Source organism: Eutrigla gurnardus (genome assembly GCF_963514095.1).
Source record: "Eutrigla gurnardus genome assembly, chromosome: 23".
Lineage (NCBI taxonomy): Eukaryota > Metazoa > Chordata > Actinopteri > Perciformes > Triglidae > Eutrigla > Eutrigla gurnardus.
In genome coordinates, this window is record NC_139934.1 from 15,591,009 (window position 1) to 15,617,376 (window position 26,368).

At 43.8% G+C, this 26,368-nt stretch overlaps 2 protein-coding genes and 1 long non-coding RNA gene across 3 annotated transcripts in view; all 3 read right to left on the minus strand.

Annotated features, from left to right (window-relative positions):
• Nucleotides 1-26,368, minus strand: part of LOC311008599 (uncharacterized protein) — a 132,927-nt gene that overhangs the window by 59,718 nt on the left and 46,841 nt on the right. The window lies entirely within an intron of this gene.
• LOC311008959 lies at nt 4,940-7,430 on the minus strand. The gene is made up of 2 exons (XR_014596593.1): nt 5,819-7,430; nt 4,940-5,788 (listed from the first exon to the last, which is right to left on the minus strand). It is a non-coding gene; the product is annotated as an uncharacterized lncRNA (long non-coding RNA).
• The window catches only part of fgf11a (fibroblast growth factor 11a), an 89,943-nt gene continuing 75,487 nt past the window's right edge, over nt 11,913-26,368 (minus strand). The window contains exons 4-5 of the mRNA XM_084002320.1: nt 13,483-13,681; nt 11,913-12,467 (exon numbers count right to left, since the gene is read on the minus strand). Of these exons, the coding sequence (XP_083858446.1) occupies nt 12,325-12,467; nt 13,483-13,681 (342 nt within the window). The 3' untranslated portion in view covers nt 11,913-12,324. The remainder of the gene's footprint in view (nt 12,468-13,482; nt 13,682-26,368) is intronic.

Here is a 26,368-nt window from a genome sequence, read left to right on the forward strand (position 1 = left end):
CTCTGTAAATATCTAACACCTCACAACTAAAAGGTAATCCAGTGCAACAGAATGACAAACTACTGATAACAGCAGGATGTGATAATTGTTGTGCTTAACACCTTGTATGTTGTACATTTTCAGAGGTTGGTTGAAGCTCTATTCGGTGGCCAGGGAGAAGAGCAAACTGCTGAAACTCATCTCCAAAATGAGAACAGGTGCTCTGACCTGCTGGAAAGCTGCTTTATCAGCTTGAGCTCAACTCAACTGTGAATCCAAACAAACAGTCACAAAAAATGTTTTCTCAGCACAAACGTGAAGAAAATAACCTTCAGTCACTGAACAAAGAAACATGACAGGACTTTCTCACAGTCATGACAACAACACATCTCCATTGCTGGGAAAAGCTGAGAGAAAAAGTCAGAAGAGCTGCTGGAGACCGAGCGTTTCCACTCTGAGATGGAAAAAGAAGAGAAGTAGAAAACACCGAGACCGAACGCTCCAGGTGGAGGAGAGATCATCCCTCACTGCAAGAAAGTGGAGAGCCAAACTGCCACTCCGCCAGCTGTAATTCGCCTTGCGCCGAGAGTCGACCAGGCGCGGCTTTTTGGCATGAAACTTCTGCTGCGCCAAGCTGAATCTGTGACGCCTCCCCCTGCTGCGCCGCCACACCCACACCCAGGCGATCCACCAAACTGCCAAACTGACCGTGTGCAAGGCTGCGCTGGTCAAAACCTGCATTGCACCGGCACCGCCACCCTGCGCCACCCTGTGCTGCGCCACGAAACTAGGGCCCTCAGAGTCTCCACTTTCAGGAGAAGTCATTGCTCGTCCAACAGCTGGAACAACCGCAGAACAACCATCTGGTCCAGTTTGAGATGCAGGACAAAGATCACAACAACGTCATGGCTGCTCTTCAGAAAAAGTTTGAAGAACAGTTGGTGAGTGACCATCTGGTATGTTTGCAGGAGAGAGCCTCCCTGGGGAAGAAGAACCTGAAAAACAAGCTTCCTATCAGGCTCAGTTTGACAAGCAGGAGCAGAGGAAGAGCCTCATTGTGGCTGCTATAGCAAAGGCCAAGCAGAAGCACAAGAGTGATCAGGAGGAGAAGTTATCTCTCCTTCAGGCCACTGAGATCCAGCCAGCAGAAACACCGGGGAATAGAGGAGGTGATCAAGTCTGCAACAGCGTGCGGCAGGTTCATCCGAGCAGTGAGCCCCCTGGTAAGAGATCTAGCATCCTTTTATTGGAGGATCTGCTCAACTGGCAATCAGATGCTGATTGAAGCGGGGTTCAACAGGTGTGTCAATTAGTGGAATGATGTCCATGTTCATGCAGTTTATGGGAGAGGTAAACAATATAAAAAGTCAAAAACAATAGTCCACAGCAAACAATTTATTCAAATGCAGAAAATATAGTTAACCAATCAGCCACACTGCTCACACTTATTGTTTTCATTATATGACACTCCTCCCCCCTTTGACAGTTGTCGTCCTGACACAGTCTGTCCATACCTGTCTAGAGCCCTTCCCCTATTTTCTCGCCGAGACCTACGCAGGGTGATCCGTCTCTTGGTCCCTGTCTCACAGTGGGTGCTACTGGGTCATCTTGCACAGAACCTGCAGGAGGGGTAGATACTGTGGGCACAAAGGTCAGAGGGAACCAGAAGGGTCTAGGATGTACGCCATGTGGAATAATGGGGTTGGCCACTTCAGTCTCAGGTGCGTGTTGGTTCTTCAGGGGAGTTGAAAAGGCAGCGTCATAGGTGGTTCCGATGGATTGTCCAGATGGGACCTTCTTTTCCTTCAAGCCTTATTTGGAATACTGGCACACTTGTGCGTTGTTGACTGAGTACCACATAGGGTTTAGGGCTGCCAGTGAGGTGCCAGCTTGCCATGTTCTCTACGGCGGAAATTGCGTAAGAGCACTCGCTCTCCGGGCAACAAGGGGAGGTGTTTTGCTTTCCGATCATACCTTTCCTTGTCCCGCATTCTGTCTTCTCTGGTTTTTGCTGCCACCTGTCTGTAAATTCTCTGTAGGGTCTGGTTGTGTTGGTGGACCCAGCCCTCCAAGTCTTTTCTTTGGGTCATTGCTGGAGCTCCCACAGCTGTCGACTGGCAGATGGGTATGTCGACCAAACATGATGAAATGTGAGGTCAGTCCAGTGGTCTCATGGGGGATGTTGTTATACATCTGGAGGAGAGTTGGCAAGTGGTCTGGCCAGCGCACTTGATCCTCTAGACTCAGTATTCCTAAAAGAGACAGAAGAGTCCTGTTAAATCTTTCACAGGCCCCATTTCCTTGCGGCCTGTAGGGTGTGGTTCGGACGTTGAAACATCCATAGAGGCTGCACAACTGTGCTACCACAGTCGACTTGAAAGCTGCCCCTTGGTCAGAGCAAATTCTTTCTGAGCATCCCCACGGCTGAATAAGGTGGCGCCAGAGGGCACGTACTGTAGTGTCTGCTGTCTGGTCTTCATCCATACTTTGAGAAAAGGTCAGTTATTACCAACAGATAAGGATACGTGTCACCATGCCTCTCAATAGACAGATAGTCAATAGAAACAGTTTCCAAGGGATCTGATGTTAAAATAGGAACCAAAGGTGCCCTTACCTCTGGTCCTATTTTGTGTTGAGTACAGGCTGCAAATTTAGATGCCCATTCCTGTAAGTCAACACCCATCCCTGGCCAGTAGAAGGTTTTTCTCAGCAAGGCTTCAATCTTGGCTATGCCCATGTGACCTGAGGCATTGTAATACTCTACCCAAGGCTCGTGGGTCTTGTTTGCAGGAACCACAATTTGAGAAAGGCTCAGCCCAGTGTGATGCTCTTGGGCCTTCCGCTTTAACACATCTTCCTGGAAGTGTAGTCGGCTCCACTCCTGTAAGAGGTGCTTTGCTGCAGGTTGGCATGCTCTTCTTTCCTCTGCTCCAGGGAAGCAATTTCCTCTCACCCTGGTCTCCCTCCTGCCAATCCTTCCAACAGTCTTCTGTTTCAGTGCTGTCCTCTGAATCCACCGCTGCTGTCTACACTAGAGCCTGCTGGTCAGGCCTTGTCTCCTGTGGTAACTTGGACAAAACATCAGCATTACGGTTGGAAGCACCAGGGCGATACTTGAGTTCAAAGTCAAAATTTGCCAGCTGTGCTGCCCAGCACTGTTCTGTGGCTCCCAAGTGTGCTGTGTTTAAGTGGCCAAGTGGGTTATTGTCTGTAAAGGCCAGGAATTTATCACCCCACAAATAATCCCTAAACTTTTCGGTCACGGCCCGCTTTAGGACCAAAAACTCCAGTTAGAAGGAGCTGTAGTTTTGGTCATTCCTCTCGGTGGGGTTTAGGATCCTGCTTGAATAGGCCACAAATCTCTCTCTACCATACTGTACCTGTGCCAACACAACCTCCTCGGCTAGCATCAGTGTAAAGGTTAAATGGTTTTGAGAAATCTGCATAAACCAAGATAGGGGCACTCACCAGAGTCACTTCCGGGATTGGCCTACAAACATTTTTTCCTCGATATTTTCCCCAAATTTAAACGAATAAAACAACAAACTTATAGTTCACACCAACTACATTAACAGCATATAAATTGAAATTTGGTCATTCATTCACATTGCCAAGCTGTTGATATCAAGCTTATCTCTGAACATCAAGTATAAGTGGAGGGAACACAGATTTTTAAATAGTTTTTCATTGAGTGATACGTTGCCTGTAGCTTTCTAGCAATGCTTTACGAAAAGTGTAGCCACGAAACTGATCATTTAGTGGCTGCTGATGCCATATATGAATGCACAAACAGAAAAAATACATTGTTTGTCACACACTCTGTTGTGATGTAACATTTGGTTACCTTGTACAGTAACCTACTGTAATCCGTGAACAAACAGAGGTGATACAGTCGCCTTCATTCTCACAATGCAGTACAACACATCCTCCCTAAACCCTTTACTCCTCTCTTCATGCTCCCTCAGACTCATTGGCAATCCACGCCAACGTCATTCGCGATCTACTGTCACTGCCATTTGGCCTGCCGCCAATTTAATTACCATAGAAGCTAACTATTAACAGCTAGCAGCAAGTGTCAAGTCCCACATCAAATCTGTGGTCATGAGGGAGTGTATATAAAGACCCCGTTGGCAGGGACTCAAACTCAGGGATCTCTCTGAGGGCAACCCTCGTAGATCACTGTTTAATTCACAAGGAGTTAAGTTAAATTAGATAGATCGCTTGCCCACAAGTGTTATTTTCATTGGAACAAATAACATGTTACAGTATTATATTAATTAGATTACACTAAAATGTCAATGTCACTGTGGAAACAATTTAATAAGATTAGATAGCTCGTTGTTGGAGAAGATTCCATCATCATCTTTCTTTCTCCCTTTAATTATATTGAAATCAATGAAATCACTTTCTATTTTATCCACGCAACTGAGGTAAACAATGTTTTATCTGAGATTGTCTATTGATTTTTTTTGTTTGTGTAATCAAAGTTCATTATGGGCAAAAGGTTTTGCACATATTTTTGCCAAACTTTTGCCCCCTGATGGCCAGTAGAGAGAATGCACGTTAAATGCATTTCAGCATGGGCTTCACGTTTCAGAACAGGAGGTTGTCTGGTCGGTAGTAGCAGCAGTGGCACTCAGCTCGGTAACTTTTAAACCCTTAGCAACAGATTGCCTTAGTTTGCATTACAATTGCCCTTCTTGGAGTAGAATCTGAAATCACAGATATAATACAAATATTTATAGATTCAGGGAGACTTACGCTTTCTGGGATAAAATAAATATTCATAAATCTGCTACGAAATCAAAGAAATAATCATCCACCTTTCAGAGCCAGAGAATCTTCAAGTGTTCATATGATCAAAATGAATCAGATTATGTTAACTTGGTTCAGTATTACTATTATTGCTATATGAAATGAAGGCTATTTAATGAAGGAAAAAAAACTCAGCAGACCAGCATTACAATCATACAAATATATTAGTTGTTTTATTCAATTATATCCAATAATACGTCTCCCTTGACTTTGTGTAAGTTATTATAGAAATAAATACAGATCATATTGCAAATGCAGAGACAAGAGATTGGGATAATAGTGTTGAGGATGGGGGCTTAAGGGGTTAAAGAGTAAATATTGGGTAAAGACTGTTTGTTTGAAGGTGTCCAGTAAATGATTGGCGCATGCATGCTTGTAGTCCCGCCTGCCTGTGATCCTCTACCTCAACCCAGGAAGTCCTTTCAAGCTCTTTTCTCCAAGTGATCCATAGGTTTGGATGGTACAGTAGTTGTGTCATTCCACATTGCCAGCAACAGGGGGAGATACTGCACCCCAACCACATTTGCATGGATATATTTATATATAGAGATATATAGATATATTTTTTTTGTCCAGTTTGTATACAAAAATAGTGTCATTGTGGCTTTGATAGCTGGAAGACTGAAGCACTCTTTTTGCATTTGGAAGACAAGAAGTAAAGTAAGATTATGAGGATTTCCTTAACATCTTTTCTGGAAGACATAGTCACAATAACTTGGATCGTCCATGCAGTACAAAGAAGAGCAAAAACCATAAAGTCAAAGAATCCCTCAAAGATCAAAGATCAATCGCACACAAGTAGACAATGCGTTTGAGGGCGAGACAGACGGTGAATGAGCAGTCCACGCGCTGCCGGTGAGCCAATTAAAATCCAGTTAAGAGGTCAAAAGTCAGAGGTCAGTCAGTCGGCCTTTGATTGACAGGTGAGTGCTGGGGGGTTGTGGCTGATCAGGAGGTTTGAGACCCGACAGTCTTGGTGTACATGACTTTTCCTCTCTTTGTAGATTGAGCTCTATTTTTTAACCTTCCACATTATGTGACAGGAGAGTAGACAAACCAACACACACACATGGACAGACCAACAATTCATACCAATACTCAGAATTCCTCATATTATTTCATTACAAGTCACTGTATCCCACTGAAATACCGACAATACAATCCAAATGGTTTCGTTCTTTTTTTTAACAGAAAAAAAATACACTCAGAATAAAAAGAGTAAATAAAACATTTCTATAGTGTACAGTGTAAAGCCACCACTAAAGCTTGTTAGAGGTGAAGTCCTTCCATGATCTGCTTGTAAAGGTCACCCCATTTAGTCACATCTGCACTGGCTTGGTGCAGACCGGTGTGTGTGTGTGTGTGTGTGTGTATGTGTGTGAGTGCAATGCAGATGTGTCCGGGGGATTGTGGGTGTGCTTTAAAAAACGTATGAAGTTAATGCGTTGGTTAATATAATACAGGATGTGACATTAGGGGCTCTGGATTCCAGTATAAAAGCACATTTTATGAAGCAGACGAAAAAAATAAAAAGCGAGAGAGAGGAAAATCTGTCCGAGGACAGCGTCACTCTTTTGTCACGTGAGCCCCTCTCTCTCTCTCTTCCTCCCTCTCTTTTTTGTGTTTTCTGCTGCATTGCAGATGTGGTGAAGGGACTCCACCTCAAAAGTAACACATACACACTTTAACAGCAACCCAGCTCACAAAAAAAAAGGGAAAAGCGTTAGAAAAATAAAAACTCTAATAAAACACGCAGTTGGTTTCTACGTCAATATTAATCTCCCGCCCTCATCCCCCCAGATAATGTGGCTGCACCTTGTTAATGGAGTTTATTGCTTTCTGCCCAAGGACTCGTACTCATTGATTTGGCCTCTGATTTATCCTCTATTTTGCTCCCTCCCTTTCTCTATTTTATTCCCTCACACATATTGGACATACAGAGATATTCAATCACGGTTACAAAACGATTACACACAAAGACCGAAGCTGATGAGCGGGATCCAGAGAACGCACGTACTCACTGCCTCCAGGTTAAAGGGAAGTCATGGTTGAAAAAAAAAGGGGGATCAGAGAGAGGAAGTGCAACTTCAAAGGGAGGCTGCGAGGGGACGAGTTAGCTCCGCCACAATGTGTGACACATGCCTCTCTCTCCCGGAGTCCTTCACAACCCTGGATGACCCTCGCTGCAGTTGTAATTTGCTCGGTAAGCAGGGAAGGGCCCTGAGTCTGGAAACATGGGAGGGAGGGGAGTCCCCAGGGAGGGAAGTGTGTGTACGAGTGAAGTGTGTGATCAAGTATACATCATTTAACCCCCTTTGACACACACACATGCACACCTTCCCTGTATTTTCTTTTCATATATGCCAAGCCCAAATGCCAATATTAACAGTTAGAGCTGAACCCAACATTTATCAGTGAGTTAAAAGCAAATGAAGGGGGGGGGGGCTAATCAAACATTCAAACATGCGCTACGTTCGAGGGCGCTAGGGAGATAAATGGCCATCTTTACATCTTGTAATTCACACAGACTTGTTTGAAGTGGAGACTGAAGCCCGGCGGCTGGAACAGAGAAGCTGATTTCAGGCTTCACAAAGAACGTACGGCACGGACAAATGGCACACACACACACACACACACACACACACACACACACACACACACACACACACACACACACACAAGTTTGTGACACACACACTCATGCAAACTTTCCATACACAAAACGACTTTGTTATCTACCTTTATGCAAAGTGAAATCACTGCAAACAGATCAGGATACACATTTTCTACCCCCCAATATATTATTAACACTCCATTAACGGGTAACATCTAATAGGATTACAAAAGATAATATCTGTAACAGCTCCTGCAAAAATAATTAGAGATGGGAATGAAAAAATGGGAGGCTATTTGTCCGATTACTCAACATACAATTCCCTGTCACAAATAGATCTCGCTGAATAACATGAGGATGAGTTTTAATAGATAAATAAAAAGGCTAACCTAGCTAAATAGACAGATACTCACCACTGATGAGACTATAAGTCATCTGTAAAGGATTGCATTCAATCAGCGAGTCCACACACATCAGTAGACTGAGAGATTAATCTGTCCCTCACTGGATGTCAGTCAGCTGATGTTTATTTGTCTTTTGAGGGTTAACGGGCCTCTCAGTCAATATTGCACTTTCATACCAGTTTGTGGAATCACCAGAGGCAGATTAAAACAACAACGGTCACAATTGAAGCCACGGAGGCCGAGGTAGCCTGACTTTAAATGTCATGCATGAGTCAAGCTCCAAAAAATCCTACATTTCCCACAATGCAACCTCCATGCCTTTTAAACGCTCACATTTCAAACCCCTCACCACCATTGACACATTATCCATACCCTCCAATCTAAACTAAATCACAGCAGACATCTCTTATCATCATTTTCATAATCCATATTTTATGGCTTCAACTTAAAAATGTAGCCCTTAACTCTCCTTCGCAACACTATTTTTCTTTTGATTCAAAGTCTTAAAACAGTAAACGTGACAAATACATAAGAAAATATTGCAACACAGATTACCCAGCCCTTAAAACATACAGTAGTTGTCAACAAAGTCATGGCTATGTCCTCCTCTCCAACTATCTACTCCCACACAGTCTTCAATCTATTCTAGTGGGCAGCAGCCTCATTTAATTAAACATCTGTGTAATTACTTTGCGAATAATACTTAAACATTGTGTTCTGGATTTAGCGATCCACGGGGGGTGGGGGGGCTGGTCTGACCTGAGGGTCTATTTAACAGTTTAATTAAGGTCTTTAGTGTGTAAGTGAGATTTTAACAGTTATGGTAATACCTCACATTTGATTTGCTCCTCAGAAATCCTTCTTTAGGTTTATTCGTTGAGTCATCTTTCTGTCTCCGTCACCCGTCCTTCCTCCCCCCCTATCTTCCCCTCTTTCCATTCTCCTTCCGTAAACTCATCCCTCCTCATGTTCTCCTCAGGAACACAGAGGTAAACTTTGCTTCATCTCTCAGGTAGCAGATTAATTTGCTCAGCAGCTCGCCTCTTCTGCACGGGGTTATCAGCTATTATTATTTACAACCACGGGTTACAGGGATTATGTGTGAATTGAGAAGTGTGTGTAAACATGTGTGTGTGTGTGTGTGTGTGTTTGTTCAGGGAACGCCGTCCACATTACCATAATTCCCTCTTAAAACTCTGTTTTCTCCTGCTCGTCGCCACAATTTATTTCCCCTGAAAATCTCTCTCCCTCTTGGTTTTCTTTTTCCACGGTTGGTCCCTTTCTCTGATCCCAGATCATCAATCTAACCTCGCCTCTGCCTCTTGACAACGTAGGACTTCCTCACTTCCCACAATACATAAACATTAGGCAGAAACAATTACCCTGCTGGGCATATTGTAGCAGGAAAGAAGAGAGGGAGAAATGATGATTGCTTTTTGTGTTGAATGGAAACAAAGGAATGGAAACACACATGAGCATCTTGAAATATTTCAAACAGAGAATCAGATAATCACTGAAAATGATCACCATCCTTCTTATGTACTACAGCTATCATTATCATTATTCATGTATTACTTTGGTTTCTTAATTTTCCTCCAAAGACAACAGTCATAACCTATGAACTTTCAATCATAATAGTATGAGACTTGAGAAATGACAAGTAAAGAAGACTTGACTTCCTTTGCATCATATCCAAAGTCTCCAAAGGAGATTTATGGAAAATCATTTAGAAAAAGATGAACACAAATCTGAGCCAGAAAGTGATTGGTGTGGTAAATCAGCATGGAGTTTTTTCATATCATGTCCGAGGCGCACCACTGACTCATCCATTCCAGACTTAAAGGAGACACTGGTTTGTTGGTCTTCCACGTCCCCCCAACGTTCAGACGGACTAAATAAATAATGGTCAAAACTGAAGCAGCAGAGGCTGAGATAGTTCTTAGTTTCAAACCTACGGTAGGGTCAAGCTCCTAAAATCAATGGATCCTACATCACCCACAATGCAGTGTGTTGGCTTCTGGTAAACAGCCAGGTAGTGTCCCAAATCACTCACTCATTCACTACTCCCTACTCACTATTTAGGAAGTTCTATAGAGGACTAGATAGAGTTTTATGTAGATAGAGGACTGTTTACCCTTCCACAGGTGTTACCCATACTTTTGATTATGTGTTGAGTTGTGGAGCAAGAACCTCTAGCAAGTGAGAAAGTTGCCGAGTCAACAGACATTACTCACACAAACTTTCATTTGATTAATTTGACCTTCCTCACACTTACGTGGTAAAATTAATTAAAAAAAACAATGCTAAATCTAAAATTATTGTTAACCTGTTGTACTGTTGCTGTTACCAGATATGCATGACTTATTTTTGCAGATCTATTTTTGGACTCCAAGGCAGTTTGACTGGGAAAGTATTAGTATTACAGTAATTTATTTTTTCTACCAGGACATTGCCTCTTTTTTCATTCCCAGTAAACATTTGGACAGCAGTACAACATTTAGGGGACTGTATAGTGAGCAGTGAGTGATTTCAGACACAGCGCCACATGTTTAGCCGCTCTGACTCCCTACGCCGGATACTTTGCAGCGCTAAGCTTTGGGCTCGTGTTGAAACTTCATCCATTTTACACATGAAAATATGTTTACTAATCTTGGGAAGTACTAGTGCATATTTAAAAAAAAAAAAACACGTTGTATAAAGTCTTTGTAGCTGCGAGTAAATCTGATGTCACATGAGTGGGTGTTGGTAGTTGGGCCTGAAAATGGATAGAAAGGCTTGAGAGTAGGAACTTGAGTGTTTATTAGCTGCTCCTAGCATAATGTGCCAGAATCTCCAACTGAAACGTGTTGGTGGGAGGGGGGCCCCAAATCAAATTCTGCTTAGGGTCCCCAAAAGGCTTGGGCTGGCCCTGCTAATACTTTTCTTGTACTGTGATGTCACTAATGTCATTTTCTCCGACCTGAGCCACAGAAGACACGATACAACAGATTCCCCAGGCTTAGCAGTACTCCCAATGACTCGTGTAAAATGGGTGAAGTGCCCCTTTAAAAAGTAGTCGTACATTCAGTACACGAACGACTTCTTGCGCTGGGACAGCAATGGAACCTGTGCATTATATGCATAATAACCTTTTTTTTTCCATTCATCATAAGGTGATACTACAATTTGGATGTAATAATTAACCAAAAATAAATGTTTTTATTTATTTTTAGAATAAAGAATAGCACGTTGAGTGATAGCGGGTCCACAGATAACGTGTGGCCCTCAGGGTTTGTGTGATGCATGGCCAGCCACAGTGAAACAAAGCTATTGCAGTGCAATCACAAGCTGCAGAGTCGGGCTCCATCGGAACCCCATCTCACTGATGACATCCTCATCATCTCCCAGCACCTGCACACACACACACACACACACACACACACACACACACACACCACTACACACCACTACACAAGCTGGTGTGGTGGTAGGGAGTGTGCATGTTATGCATGTGTTAAGTCATGAGATCATTTTGTGTGGTCGTTTCTCATGGATGTCAGGACGCTAAAGTGTGTGTGCACACAGTATACACACACCGCCGTGCATGTGTAAATGTCAGCGTAATAATGAGTATGTGTGTGTGTGTGTGTGTGTGTGTGGTAATGCAGTGTGTCGAGGGAGCTCTTGGCCCCTCGTTTAAGGGTCGAAAGATTCTGATCAGCCCCAGACTCCATTAACAGAGCTCGAGAGGAGCGGGGGGGTTTTCTTGTGCCGCCGAGTGGAAAATTGAGTCCGTGTCACAAACTAATCAAATCGCGCCAAAGGTGAATGGAAGAAGAAGGGAACAAACACACAAACGCACACACACACACACACAAACAGGGGCTGACAAGTATCCAGGCCATCTCACAAAGTCGCTGACACACACAGAAGATGTGGACTGAGCAGATGGCTGCAGAACAAAAGTCTGCGAGGGTCTGTGACAGCCTCGCGTTAGCATGGCTCTGTGTCAGGCTAACATTAGCGTAGAGCCCTGCGGGGGGAAATGAAAACATTTTGTGAAGCATGTGTGCTGCAGCGGGACCGATGGGAACCAGGAAGAATTCTGCATCAGATATTTGGTTGACTGGACGGATGTCACTGACGGTGGCTGGAGGTCGAGTGTGGGATTCCCCTTCCAGCCGGTTAAACCAGCTGTGGTGACATGCTATACGATGCTAGGCGACTGTTCACCTCTTCATGGAGTTATTGCTTTTAAATCCCAGGCTTTGATCATTACAATCCAATAAGAAGGGAGAGGGCTGGTGTAGATGGGGGTCCTTTAGGGTAGAAGGAGCTTCCCATTGGCCAGCTCCCCTATGCCCGGTCCTGCTCCTTTTTCTCCAACTTTACACCAGTGCATTGTGGTCTGCAGAGTTCTCGTGTTGTAGTGGGGGCAGTGTTGTAGGCGGGGGCAGGGGGGGAGGGGGATAGCCCTAACAACACCGTTTCCTGTGTCCTCCACCCCTCCGCTCCCACCCATGTCTCTCAGCGCTAGGAGGAGGAGGTTTTGGTTTTGGATTGAGGGTCCTTCTTGCCATTCTGCAGCACGGGCGAGTCACTGGAGGTCTTGGGCGTTTTTCTGGGCGGACTCTGCTCAGCAACGTCGTGTAGAGAGGGCTCCCGGTACATGGCCACTGGGGAGGGAGATAGTTGCAGGTGTTAAAGACGCATATAGATGCAGTACTTAACATTTTATACAGGACAACTACTTCCTGTGCTGCTTTAGTTTGCTCACTGGAAGATGACTCATCATAAATACAAAGTGACATTTAAAACCATGATGGAATTCGGTTTTTGGACAAGAAAGATGAGACAATGCCATTGCAGTCTATGTGTTGCTATAAGCTATTGCTTTGTTGTTGTCTTCGGATCAGACTAAATACAGTGATGACCTCGGCCATTGTGGATGTTCTTTTGATACTACCAATGGCAGTTGCCCAAATTTCACAAGTCACACACACAGTGGCTTTAACAATGTGAACATTATCCCATTTAAAAAAAAATCTGCTTCAAATAGATATGGAAACGGGAGAAAGGGGCCATCGCCAACCGATTCACCTCGCCTTCACTAAGAAGCAGCTGCATTGTTAGCTTCATTTGTCGGTATAAGTCACATTTTAACAGCTCTTTTCCAGGTTATTTGTGACAGTATTTACGATTATCCTAATAATGTAAATTCACCACAATCAAATGATTGTCTTTTTAAAATCTTTTATCATGCCTAACGTACAGGATCTAACTTTCAGAAGGAAGAAAGTAAATGTGAAAGTCACTGTCTCATTGTTAAGTACAGTCTACGTTTGCCCACAGGCATTCAATCTAATATAAAAGTAATATCCTTTTGACGTAACAATCACGGCTCAGAGTTCACTTTTCCCTCGTGTACCAGGACTCTTCATCCAGCCTATAATATTTCCAATGGCTATTCTCAAGGTTAAGATTCAACTTTGAAGCCTAAATCAAAGTTGTTGTTGGCATTTCATTAAGGTAATGATGACTGAATACTTGATACTGAATATTTGATGCTGATCTTTACGTTCTTGGCAGATGGTGACAAAAAGAAATGACTGAGCATCTTCCAGGATAGCACTCGCTGCTCCCCGCCTCAGGAACAGCTTGTACAGCAGGCTGTATATCAACGTGTTGTACCTTCAATGAGTTTGGGCAGGAAGTGGGCAGCTCCCTTTGTCTTCTTGACGCGGTTCCCTTTCATGACATGTCCGTCGCGGTTGATGCCGATGTACCACGCCCGACCCGACTGGGTCTGTCTGTACAGGATGGACGAGTAGGTGACGTAGTAGTTCTCAAACACACACTCCTTAAACTTGCACTCTGGCGTGAAGTGTTCCTGGAAGACACAGGGAGACAGAAGCACACACACACACACACACACACGTCAGGTCAGAGGAGAGGAATAACACATTTGGTGCGTCTGCCATTCTTTATCTCTTCTTCTATTATTTATATATTTACTCTCCAATTCCCCAGGACTCAGCTGGGAACGAGATGAAAATGGGCCCCACATTTCATCGTGACAGGGGTTACGGTACAAGAGCATCTGCGCCTGCCTCAACACACACACACACACACACTCATCCCAACACGTGTACATGCTTATTTGCCACATGACCAAAGTGGTTCGTGAGCTGCGATGCCATAACTCAGCAGATTCGGTTTACCTGTAACAAACAGCAATCACCTGGATCCTTCACCCCCTCTATGGTTAAAGTGTCGGCCTTCAGCCCACACACACACACACACACGCACACACACAGCTCTGCATGAGACAATTCGTCAACAGCGGGACATTCCCCACCCTCCACCCTCTGGTTACAGCTCTCACACGTTCCCTCTCTATCTATATTCTGCCTCTCCGTCTCCCCTCCGTCCCCCCATCCCTCCGTCATTTGGTAACCTTGTTGAGGAACAAACCAATTTGCAGGATTGATTCGGAGCCTTGATGTGACGGGTGAGCAGAAAAGGCCTGAATAAGGAGTTTGCTCTCTCTCTCTCTCTCTCTCATTCGTTCCTCACTCACCCTTCTCACCCTCTCCTCCCGCTCTTCATCTTCCCTCTCTGCTTGTCTGCAGGCCCAGGGCCCCTAACGTCTGCCTCCATCCATCGTACCACACATAAACACAAGCTAATTACATTGACTGTATCGCCCATTTCATAATTACACATCCATTCACTTAGGCAGCCATTCACTTCCTCACCTGCTCATTTACTTAGCTCTTATAGCACAGAGCCACATCCAAAGGGCTGGAGTCTCCTGGATGCTGTAATCAGATTGCTATCATTAACCGTGTTTGCACTACAATGGCTCATCTTCTGTGTGTGTGTGTGTGTGTGTGTGTGTGTGTGTGTTTTGGGGGGTGCATACTCAAGTTAGCAACTTCGGGAGGTCATTTGCACCGGTCAAGTTTAAGTGTCCTTCACTGGCAGGATCAATGGTGCAGCTCTGGAAAATACCATTCCATCAAGTTCTTACTTAAGGACAATTTAAAGGTACTTCACACCATGACTCCACTCATTTGTAAGGTAGGTGAGAAAATGAGTCCAGTAATGTTCCATCAGAGCCATGATCCAAATCTTGGACAGGGTACAGTGTTACTCCGTAGCTCGCCATTAAATGACCACATGCTGTGCTACTGTAAATTTTACTTTACTTTACTTACTTTACATGAACCTGCATGACCATATGTATCTGTGAGAATTAATATTTCCCCACAAGGGAGTTTCAATCAAAAGAAAATGACCTGGATGACAACATCTTACTGCATCACTTTACAAATCCATGAAAAATATGACTTCCAGACAGTAAACATGATAAGTCAAGCAACAAACATGAAAACAAATCTGTTCTGTTCTGAATCATTCATTTATGATCTCCCCTTTAATATTTCATGAATTTCAACTGTGTCATTCTGTGTCATTCTTAGCATGGTGCTACACCAAACTCTTGCATGGTTGCATGAGCATGCTCTCCTCTGTACAACATACCCTCATTGTTGTCTGGAGAGTTATTTTCTAAAACCTTTCATCGTTATAATCCTCTTTCATCGGCCACTTGTAAATATATGAAAAAACAGCCACATATCAAACTGTATTTTAATTAAATCAAGTCCTTCTACATTTGAGTCCATGGCCAGAAGCCAACCACATACTCAGTCACAAACACACAGTCAGGGTGCCATCAGTGGATAACGCAATAATAAGATTATTCCCACAGCAGACAGTCGGGAGACAGATGCCCGTCTGTCTGCATTTCATCTGCATTGCACGACGCTACTTCCAAAACTGATCCTCTCCATCACAACCTGGGACTTCCTTACAGCTCTTCATCTCACCAGACACCACCAGGTAATCACTGAGAGCCCACCATCACCGATGACTCTCACTCTCTTGTCCTCTGGCTGCTGAAGTTCCTGCTTATTCCAGCAGGGGCTGCTCCAAACACACTGGCAGCCCGAGGCTCCTGTCACTGTCCTGCCGATGCTCCAAAATTAACTTGTGTGTACTTGCCACTCCATAATGCTTAGCTCTCCCCAAAGGGCCTCTCTTAGCACGCTAACAACCACTCGAGTGGCGGCGCAGCCACAAATTCACACGAGGATCTCCTTCTGCACTGCTATTTATGTACCGAACACCGTGTTGTTTTGGGTTTTTTTTATGCCAAATTTGCTGAAATGTCCCATCATGTTGCAGTATACCATTTAGGACAGACGGATATAAACAATAATGCAATATGACATGATTGCCTTGTACAACTCCAGGGCATAAAAAGCTGTTTTTAACTGACGTCATGAAAGAAATGGAGAAAAAACAACTTTCATTCGGCCTTCAAACTACAGCTTTTCAGTGTAACATCAAACATTTACAAAAATAGATCAGGAAAAGGAAACAATAATTTGAACATAGCAATACATTTTTTTTTAAAGTTACATGGGTTGTGTCCTCATTCACTCATACTCACTATCCAGTGAGTTAGAGGACTATTAGAGGATAGTGTGAGCTAATTGGCACAAAGAAAAAACACTTTGGGACACTACTTAGGTCATTCTTTTCTGTGCCGTTCATTACACTGCTGTTGGACACTTAAAATGTGTCAGATCAACGGCAACTTGTGGACCTTCCATTTTAATACCAGCATATTTTTGTAATAAATAGATAATAAGCACATTTTTTGTGATTTAAGTTCCCCTGGTGCCATGTGGCTTTTATTGTGAAAGGTAAGAATGAAAGGAGCAGTTTACTTCACAATAAGAGCATTTTACCAAATTAATAAATAAATACAAAGTAATTAGTGACAGTCTGTGTTGCGATGCTCTACTCACGTTAAATATTTAATATTGTTTACAGATCTCAGGGAATACTACTGCATATGGTAAAACAAAAATAATAATGTATTTAACTCTAGAGAGAGCTGAGTTAAAGCTGATGAAGTGATGTCGTATATAAATGGTGTAATAATTCACACTTAACATTCAGACAGCACTTTGACAAACTCACTAGTAGTGAGAGATTTTGGACACGGCCATCCTCACTTTTCAGATCAAGTCAGTGACTAAATTTACTAAAACCCTCCGTTACTCAAAGATCATTTTAAAGGAGACAAGAGGATTGTGTGTGTGTGTGTGTGTGTGTGTGTGTGTACATCCACTCATGCATGTCCGCTGTTGTGACAGAGAGACATGACGGATCCCTCTTACATCAGTAGGAGGCCACCCGGCGCCAGATGACATGCACACACACACACACACACACACACACACACACACACACACACGCTCGCAGCATCAACGTTGACGGATGGACCGGTTGCCTCTCTCATCGCTCACCCGCACAGACAGAAGAGAGGCATGGAGGGAAAAGGAGGGGCCAAGATATAACAAGAGAAAGAGGAGGAGGGGGGGGGGGGGGGGGGGTGAGACAACATGAGAGGTGAGGAGAGGGAGACAGGATTATTCTCCAGTAATGACACACACCATCATCTCATTTCCATCCGCTGACACCTAAAGACATTATTCAGCCCCGTTTGTAGGCTGCACTCACCCGCTGAGCCTCCCGTGCGCTCGGCGAGGGAATTGATTCAAGGTAGGACCTCTGTGAAAAGTCAATAGGCTTTCGTCCAGAAAAAGAAACAAACCTGGATTAGGCTTTGATTGGACGCACGGCGCAGCGACACAAACCGAGCGTGAAGAACTGAAAACGACTTACAAGCGACCGCAGGTTAATCCGGGGGCTTTAAGTGGCGTCCCAGAGGGCCGGCGCTCTACGTGAGTGGGCCGCTGTGTCGACTCATGTGTGTTTGTACTGTACATGACGAGGGGGGATAAATGATACGGGTTACACTTTTACAGCCTTCAGTAAATGATGTTTGTGGCTACATGTGTCAGCAGACACAGCTGATCAATACTGGCTCTCCCGTCGCCGTTGCCCCGGCAGCCAACGCAAACAGGGAGGATGGATGGCCGCCGTCAAGCACAATGGGCCTTTGTAGGCCGGTGCCAATATTTATGATGGATCGGACAGATGGATGTTTAGGCTGATAACCGTCAAATTCTGCAGAGGTTGGACAATGTTTAATTACAAGTCCTGAGTCAAGTCCCAATCTAGGAGCCCACAGTCCAGACAGGCAGTGGTCCTTGCACCTTGATACGGTCCCTTATTGTAGTCTTATGATTCAACAGTTTTACGACAGACAGTTTTTCACTTGCAAAATTATCTTTTAAAACATCTAGGTATGGGAGGATATAGGATTTTATTGTGGATCAATGTGGTGAATTTCCATCATCAGTATAATCCTAAATATCGTCAAGAGTGACTTGAAAAAACTGTCTAGCTCAGTTTCATGGTAGAGAGGTGAAAAATAGAGTATGATTTAAACAATATAGGGAAGAAAATACATTTTTAGCAAAATGTATCCTTTATGTATGCAGGGAGGCCTTATGATTCATGACTAGCGGATTTAAGATTTAATTTCCCCTAAAAGAATGTTCACAAAAAATTGTGAAACAGTCAAATTTGTGTTTCTTGACGAAATGCAAAGTGATTCCAGGATGTGCCATTTTAAGAGTTTTAAGCATATTTGAATATGCATCTGTGTATCTATAACACAATCAAAAATATTTGTCTCTTAACACAATATAAAGTGATATCACTCTGATTAAGTGGCATTTTAAAAAATGCATATGTATTATCGGGATAATATCGTAAATAGCAATTATCTTGGCCAGGATAATGCAAATGTTCATATCACACCATGTGATGATGATAAGAAGAATGGGAGGGTGCAAGGTCACAGTGACCTTGACATTTGAACACCAAAATCTAATCAGTCCGTCCTCGAGTCCAGGTGGAGGTTTGTGTCAAACTCTAAGAATTTCCCTCTAGTTTTTCTTGAGCAATCACTGAAAACAGACTGCCTGCGGCCACCGGGTGTGGAGGCATGAAAACGTTCATGAGTTCATGAAATATGGTTGAAATGGTTAACGAGGTCCAGGTCAACCAACTGCAGCTGTAAACTTGGGCGACCCGATGACTGAGCGGTCTTTGGAGGCTGACCATGGCATTGTCGCATTCAGGCACTTTTGTTGGTGGCCAAAGTTTGACAACATTACATTTTTCTCCAATATGGTCAACGCGATTAATAGTCATTAGTTATTTCATTAAGTCACATCTTTAAGACACTTTTAAATGCAAGTTCTGAGTTCTCAGATTTTAATCCTGAGTGTTTATGCTTCAGATATAAGTCAGATACATGTATGTGTGTCTCTGTGTCTTATGTCAGATTCCCACTCATGTCATATGTACACATCTGTGCAAGCAGTTGTATGTATCTGTTGCATGGGGATGGAAGTCGTGTCATGATCAAGTTTGCTCCAAGACTCCAAGTCAGTCTAGTGTCTGACGAGTCTGTCAGATCACATCTTCAGCCTCCCCGTCTCCGTCGCCTCCCTCCTGTCTCTTCATTTCACAATCCAATAAAAGAGAAACTGTCATTTAAATATCCTGCGGGGAAAGTTTCTTTGTGAGGGATGGCTGCGGTTGTAAAGATATATTGGATTCATCGTTAATTGAGAGCTGTTTTCTTTCATCCACTTGATTCCGTATATGTTTTTATGGTCTGAAGGCAGAAGTAGTTTGCGAAACGATGCCAGAAAAACAGTTTAAAGAAGAGAGAAATTTAATTTGTTTTCTTGCACGGCTCACATTGTTACACAGAAATAGAACAGTTAGGACAAAAAAACAGGTGTCCTGGGAATCCTCCCAGACCTGGATCAGTACTTGGTGGTGTCCCAAAGGTACTCAGTTGGTACCTAACAGCAGTCAGGCTACCGTTGGCTATGACATGAAGGTCTGTGTGACCCTCTAAGGATTTGCATCCCCAGACAATCACTGACCCAGTGCTCCTCCTGGTCTTCCTCCACAAAGGAGCAGGTACCAGTCCTGGTGCTGGGTTGATGCCCAGGCTCTTGAGACTGTGCTGACGGACACAGCAAAACCTTCTTGAGACCGCAGATATGGATGTGCCCTCCTTGAGGATCTGGACTACCTGTGAACCTGATGGGGCTACAGGTACCGCCTCATGCTACGAGTAGTGAGAAGGACGCGAGCAGAACCCAGAACTAGAGAAGAACGAGTCAGGAGGGAGAAGGAAAGAGCAGCGGTCTGTGACCTCCACATCAGAACCATCCCTTTCTGGGGGGTCTTTGTCTTGCTGTCGCCTACATTGCACCTGTTGTCACTTTCATTTGCACCGAAGCAGCTGAAACTGATTCACAATGACTTGTGTTTCCTAGTGGACACATTGATCTCCCTGAAGTTTAACTGGCTTGGTGTTTTAGTGATGATTAAGTGTTCCCTTCATTTTCTTGATTAGTGTATACATAAAAAGCACCGAGGACCAAAAAACAAAACAAAAAGTCTATATACAAGTCAAGTGTAAGTTGTAAACAATAGTGCAAATACATGAATACTGAATGGTTTGTTTATGATGCAATTGTATGAAAGCTTTCACTGAAACAATGCTACATAGATGTGAGAGTGGGTGTGAGTGTTTCTGTGTGTTTAATCGTTGTTTAATGAAAAAAGTAAAGGAAGCAAGAGGAAATGGGACGTTTTGGTCCCAGTAGATGTAATGATGAAATATTTACCTGCAGATGCAACTCTTGCTAGAAGGATAAGAATCAGCACTTAAAGCACACAGAGCAAGGTTAGCCTCACAAAAAGCTTGTTTACCAGCAACGCTGATTATTATCTGAACAAATGAGCAGGAAAAAAAAACTTTAAATGAGGACAAACAACTGAGGAAGAATCACAGGAGCATGCAAAAATAATTGTCTAAAGATAGGAGTAATTATCATTAATTAATGTATGCACAACATGTAGCTAGGCTGGTGTTATCAGTATCATCACTCAGCATTAAGGGGAGAAAACTCAGAAGCGGTCCGAAATCAAGACTTCCATTTCTGAGCCAGCGTAGTATTCTCGGGTGGATAACGGAGCCGGCGCAAGTGTTAAGAAAAAAACACTGACATCTACAACCATTAAGTGAAAAGTGGAAAACAACCTCTGTCATTCAGACTCTGTCAAGTCCAAAAGGAGCAGCAAACAGCCTGTTTGCTGGAGTTTGAAAAGCAACATTTTTCTGGTTGACTTGCAGCACAACTTGAAAGCGGCGCCTTCAGGAAGCTTTCACAGACAAAGGATGCTTCACCCTGAAGAAGGGGGGGGGGGGGGGGGGGTCTGTCAGCTGTGTGTGAGTCTGCTACATGCAACAAAAGTGACAAGAAGGCCCGACTATTGTCGATCCTATCAAGCTAATCTGAAAGCTTTGCTGACTCAGCATATTACAGGTTTATCTATCAGGTGTTTTTATTAGGTATATCATCACGATACTTGAGTCACGATATGATGTCTTTAGAGATTTTGCTCTTCTGATGGATTTGAGCTCGTTGGTCTCATGAACCTCCCAAATTTGCAAACAAAATGCTGTCAAAACATTCATCCATAATTTCCCACGCAGCCTCCATCATTTTAACAACCATAAAACAGGCAGGAAAGGGGTGAAAAGGAAAAACAAACGACCCAGAATTACTGAGATCCCGATCAGCACAGGACTAGGATTACCAGATGACTGCTGTGTTTCCCGAAATATAGTATGTCATTTGCATTATCTTTTTACTTTACAAATTACAGACATGACCGATTCACACCGGATTAACATCAGACGTCCAACGCAATTACTACAATATAGGGCGAATAGGGCTTAAGTGTGTGACGACATGACTACATCCACTTCTTGTGTCTATGAGTGAAACTCAAGCTTAATTAAATAAGTCACGATATTCTTTTCACTTTTAAACCCAGGATATCATAAAGATACACACTATTTCTTGCTTGAAAAGTAAGGCAAGCTTTGTTCCAAATTCGACTTATAAAAATGGCACATCCCTCCTCGGGGAGCGGTGCTTTTTGAACGGGCTGACAGTTCTCCCAGCGCACCGTGAATCAAACGGACCTCACAACAACCCAAACTGCTGGCTTTCAAGGTCTTTTCTCCGTCTTAGTTCCACCTCTTGGCCTCCCACTGCTCTCGTGAACCCTCACAAGTGTCTATGAGTCGCTGACCGACAGAGGAGAGAACAGCGTTTTAGCAGCTCGGACGGAGAGGGGTCCTCGTCTGTGCCAACATTCTGGCATTTACAGGGACGCCCTGAGGAGTGCTGGAGCAAGACCAGACCCGATGTTCTCAGAGCATCCAGAAATCATACACACACATGCACTTAATGGCATCTCACACACACACACACACACACACAAGAAAGGCAAAAAAACAATCCATAACCATGTATGTAAATACACACACCTGACTGCACAAAAGGGCAAATAAATGAGACATGTTTGCATGAAACAACCCTTTGACATGAACACACGCAGACAAATGAGAGCAGGCGTGCAGGTGCCGTACACACACACAAACACACACACACACACACACACACACGTGGTAATGCGAACAGCTGGAGAGGGTGCAGGCGGGTGCACAAGAGGGAAGAAGCAGAGCGGGAGGGAGGGATGTCCTCTGCTTCTCACCTTGACTGCCAGACCCTCACTGTGCGTTTGGGGATTTTCCAAAGGGAACCAGAGATAACCTCCTTTACCTGTACACTGCATTTTTGATCTCTCCTTCTCTACTCTTTCCCCGTCTTCCCTTCCTCTCTCTATATCTCTCTTTCCATCCACCCCCTCTTTCTGTCAGCGTCCTCTGTCTTCCTTCTATCCTTCACATTTCTTCCCATCTCCTTCCCCAAGGCCACGTGTGTCTGCATGCTTGTGCTGCCACATCAGGGGAGGACGGTATGTCTGAGTGTGTGTGTGTGTGTGTGTGTGTGTGTGTGTGTGTGTGTGTGTGGGAGAATGGTCAAACAGAGTGCAAAAGAGGGAGGGAAAGAGAAAGGAAAGAAAGCAGAGGAAAGGAAACAAGAGTGCTGACTCAAAGAAAAAGAGACAAGCGGTTTCTGATTCGATGGGCGGGTGAGGAAGGTCAGAGGAGATGAGTTGGAGGCAGGAGGCGGTGTGAATGTGTGTGTGTGTGTGTGTGTGTGTGTGTGTGTGTGTAGGCAGCTCAGTGTGTTCACACCCAATGTGAAGCCAATTTTTGTCTTGCGTTACTCGTACGAGGATCATTTGGGTTTATTGCCGTTGCAGGCGCTAGACGTGCCAAAGAGGAGGTGACGCTTACCTTGATGTTGACAATGACACCAATAAGGTTTCATCCATCATGGCCGACATAACCGCTATTACTGCTTTGTAAATGTTGTGAAGTCCCTGATACACCAGGAAATCAAACGGCATCCTGTTCATGAGTTCATGACATCATCCATGTTATGGAAATATGTGTAAGTCGAAGCAAGGAGACCTCTGGGTATAGTAGATGTCTTATGCAGAAATATTTATTTGATGCCCGATGGCCATCGTGAGAATCAAGGTTTGAGCAGCACAACAGCTACGAACTCAACAGTGCATTGCCTCCTGTCTGCTGGTTTACTACAGCGGTGTGAACCCAAAGTAAACACATTTTCTATGATTTGATTGCAATAAGCGGATAAAATGGGTGCTTAAAGGATATTGATTTGTAGAAATCCAGACGTCATGCTTTGTGAGGTCTGTCTGCAAGACGACAAGCAACCGACTTATAAAATGTTTGTTTTCTGAGTGAAGTCTGGATTGATGGGTGCTAGGCTATGCTAACATGGTAGCTGCTAAACCAACACTTAAAATAATGTAATCCAGACGTAAATACAGGAGCGACCTTGTTGTCTAAACCACACACTGTCTCTGGTTTACACACAGACATTCATACACAGTTGTGTTGAGTGCAGTCCTAGCGTAGAGCTCTGTGTGACTGCTACAGCATGTTTCCCTTCATTTCTGATTCAGCAACGTCATGAAGACAGGAGGAGAATCTCAAAGCTGACACTTTGTCAGTTTTTCACAACAAATGGAAACTGAAGTTCACCAAGCCAGTTACTTTCATCCAAAATGGTCACACACACCATACGGGACAATTTAAGACATTCTTATTTTTTGGGAAGGTGGTGGAGACCAGAAAAGAACTAAAAGGAGTGACAATTGGGCACAGGTGGGATGACCACGACTACAAAGAGCGTGTTTTGGGAGTGTCTGTTTTCATAAGTTACAGAGAAGTTAACTTCTCCAAGTATATGACCTACTCTTCACAAGAGCTCTGCAGGAAAACCAGTGAACTGAATATATTGAAGCGACAATCCCCCCCCACACACACACACACTGCCTCTCTGCCAGTCTCCACAGAGAAAGTAACCGCTGTTAGAGAACAGTGGGATGATGGATGTGGTAACACTCTGTATCACCAAAGACCATCTCTTCCCAATAACTGGCTTTGTAAGACAGGGCAGCGAAATGGCACAGCATGAATTACATAAAGGAAATAATTAACAGTAAAACCTGGATCTTTTCTACACATTCCATGTTTGATACACTCGGAATGACCATATAAAAGCTTTCCCTGTCTCTGTCCTGTGTGTGTGTTTATGGATTGTTAATCCTGATCAGAATGCAGAACGGGGCTCGAGCATCTCAGCCCACCAGGAAAGTCATAACTCTTGTCAAACTGCAGCAGGGCCACTGTGTTGGCTCTGGACATAGCTGCGGCATTTTAACGTGGATATGAAATCCTATCTCATGTCAACTCCTGCTCCACTTCTTCATCCTTTGCGATGCCCCACATCTTCCTCTACCCACTCCCCCCGTCCTTTCTTTCTCATCTCTTCCTCATAACTCCCTTCCCACATCCCCATGGCCCTACCCTCGCTCCCCCCATTTCCCATCTCTGAAGTTACTCGTGTGAGCAGAGGTGTTCCCTATTTAGCGGCCGGTGCCTCTCTAAAGGAGTCCCCAGGGAAGAGCTGGGAAGAAGCCACAAACAATGCAGGAGGGAGTCAGACAGGCAAAATAAGACATAAGTGAGAATTAATAGATCAATAATTGGAAGAGGAAGGTGCTGTGGGAAATATTTGGTCTGAGAAGCTAGCAAGTACTCGTAGCCTAGATGCTACAGCCAGCTGGGACATGCAAGCACTATTCAGTCACATTTTTTTGGGCTTCCTCATGTTTTTTCCGCACTCCCCCCCGACATGCTGTTTTTGGGACTGTTGTGGAAAAATGAATCTGCCCAATAAAGATCAACAACCAGGATCTGCTTTTTCTCCGAGGTTTATTTCACTAAGTATTCTCATCTGCAGAGGAGGGACTGGTCACCCCTGCCTTCTGATGCAAAGGTCCAGAATCAGCAGGAACGACCCTGAGTCTAACAACAATCTCCCTTTTAAGGAGGAGGAACCAAAGGACGGATCATGTCCTATCTTACAAAGACCAGATGTACAGGCAAGGTCAAGATTTACAGAACACAGGCGTCATAGTCCTGAAATTATCTTATGTCAATGTGGCACTCATGTTCATATCATCTACAAACAGGCATTCATTCTCGTCATAGCATAACAGTCAGATGAGGAGATGCGGATCGAGTCAGCCTGACAAATATTCTGATTATAAAGTACAAACATCCAAAATTCCCATTACAGGACTGTACATCAATTCCTCTAATAAGAGAAGAGGTTATTAAAAGGGACAGAAACAGGCTTGTTAACAGTTTGCACATTAACTGCTGGTAAAGTGAAAATAAGGTCACACAGTTTCTTCAAAAGGCATATTTGTCCCATCAACTCCTGTCTCATAACTATCTGCATAAACCATTCCTCCTTAATAGAGGAGGCTTCAATAGCAATGGGGAGTGCAACACAGATAATAACCAACAACACCAAGCGTTACTATCCTCAATTTTGAGCTCTCCGTTTCCACAAAGGTCAGCAGCATCAAGAAGGCATGCTATTGGTCAAATGCACACATTTGTGGCTTAAAAGTAATCATGGTGAAAGATGCTGACAGTCCTCCCAAAAACCACAGCCTCAGTAGTTTCAATAAGTGCCCCAAACAACATCCATACTCTAAAGTGATAAAGCTCCTTATCAGCCATAATATTCATGATACAGGCAAAAAAGGAAATAAGTAGTAAGTATGTTGCGGTATGGATGAGTCATCTAAGCATCTCACGTTTGTTTTAAAGTATGACCATCTTCGTTCCCAAACATTAACTAAGGGTTTAATCCATACCCTGTACATAAGAAGTGAACGCAGTCATAGTGACGTCACCTATTGGTTGGTGGACTACTGTTTGGAAGTCTCAAGTTCGGCATTTTGGCCTTCGCCATATTGGATTTTATCCGTCACCATCCTTACATTTTTGCAACCAGTGAAAGGAAGTGACCATATTCGGACTGTGGAGGAGCGACGGGTGGATCTGAATAACACAATTTGTACGCTGGCACCCTGACGTTACTATTATATTGTGAATCAAGATTATTTTGGCCAGGATAATCATGACATTACATTTTCATTCCTTCCCATGCCGACTTTGGATGCATTCGCT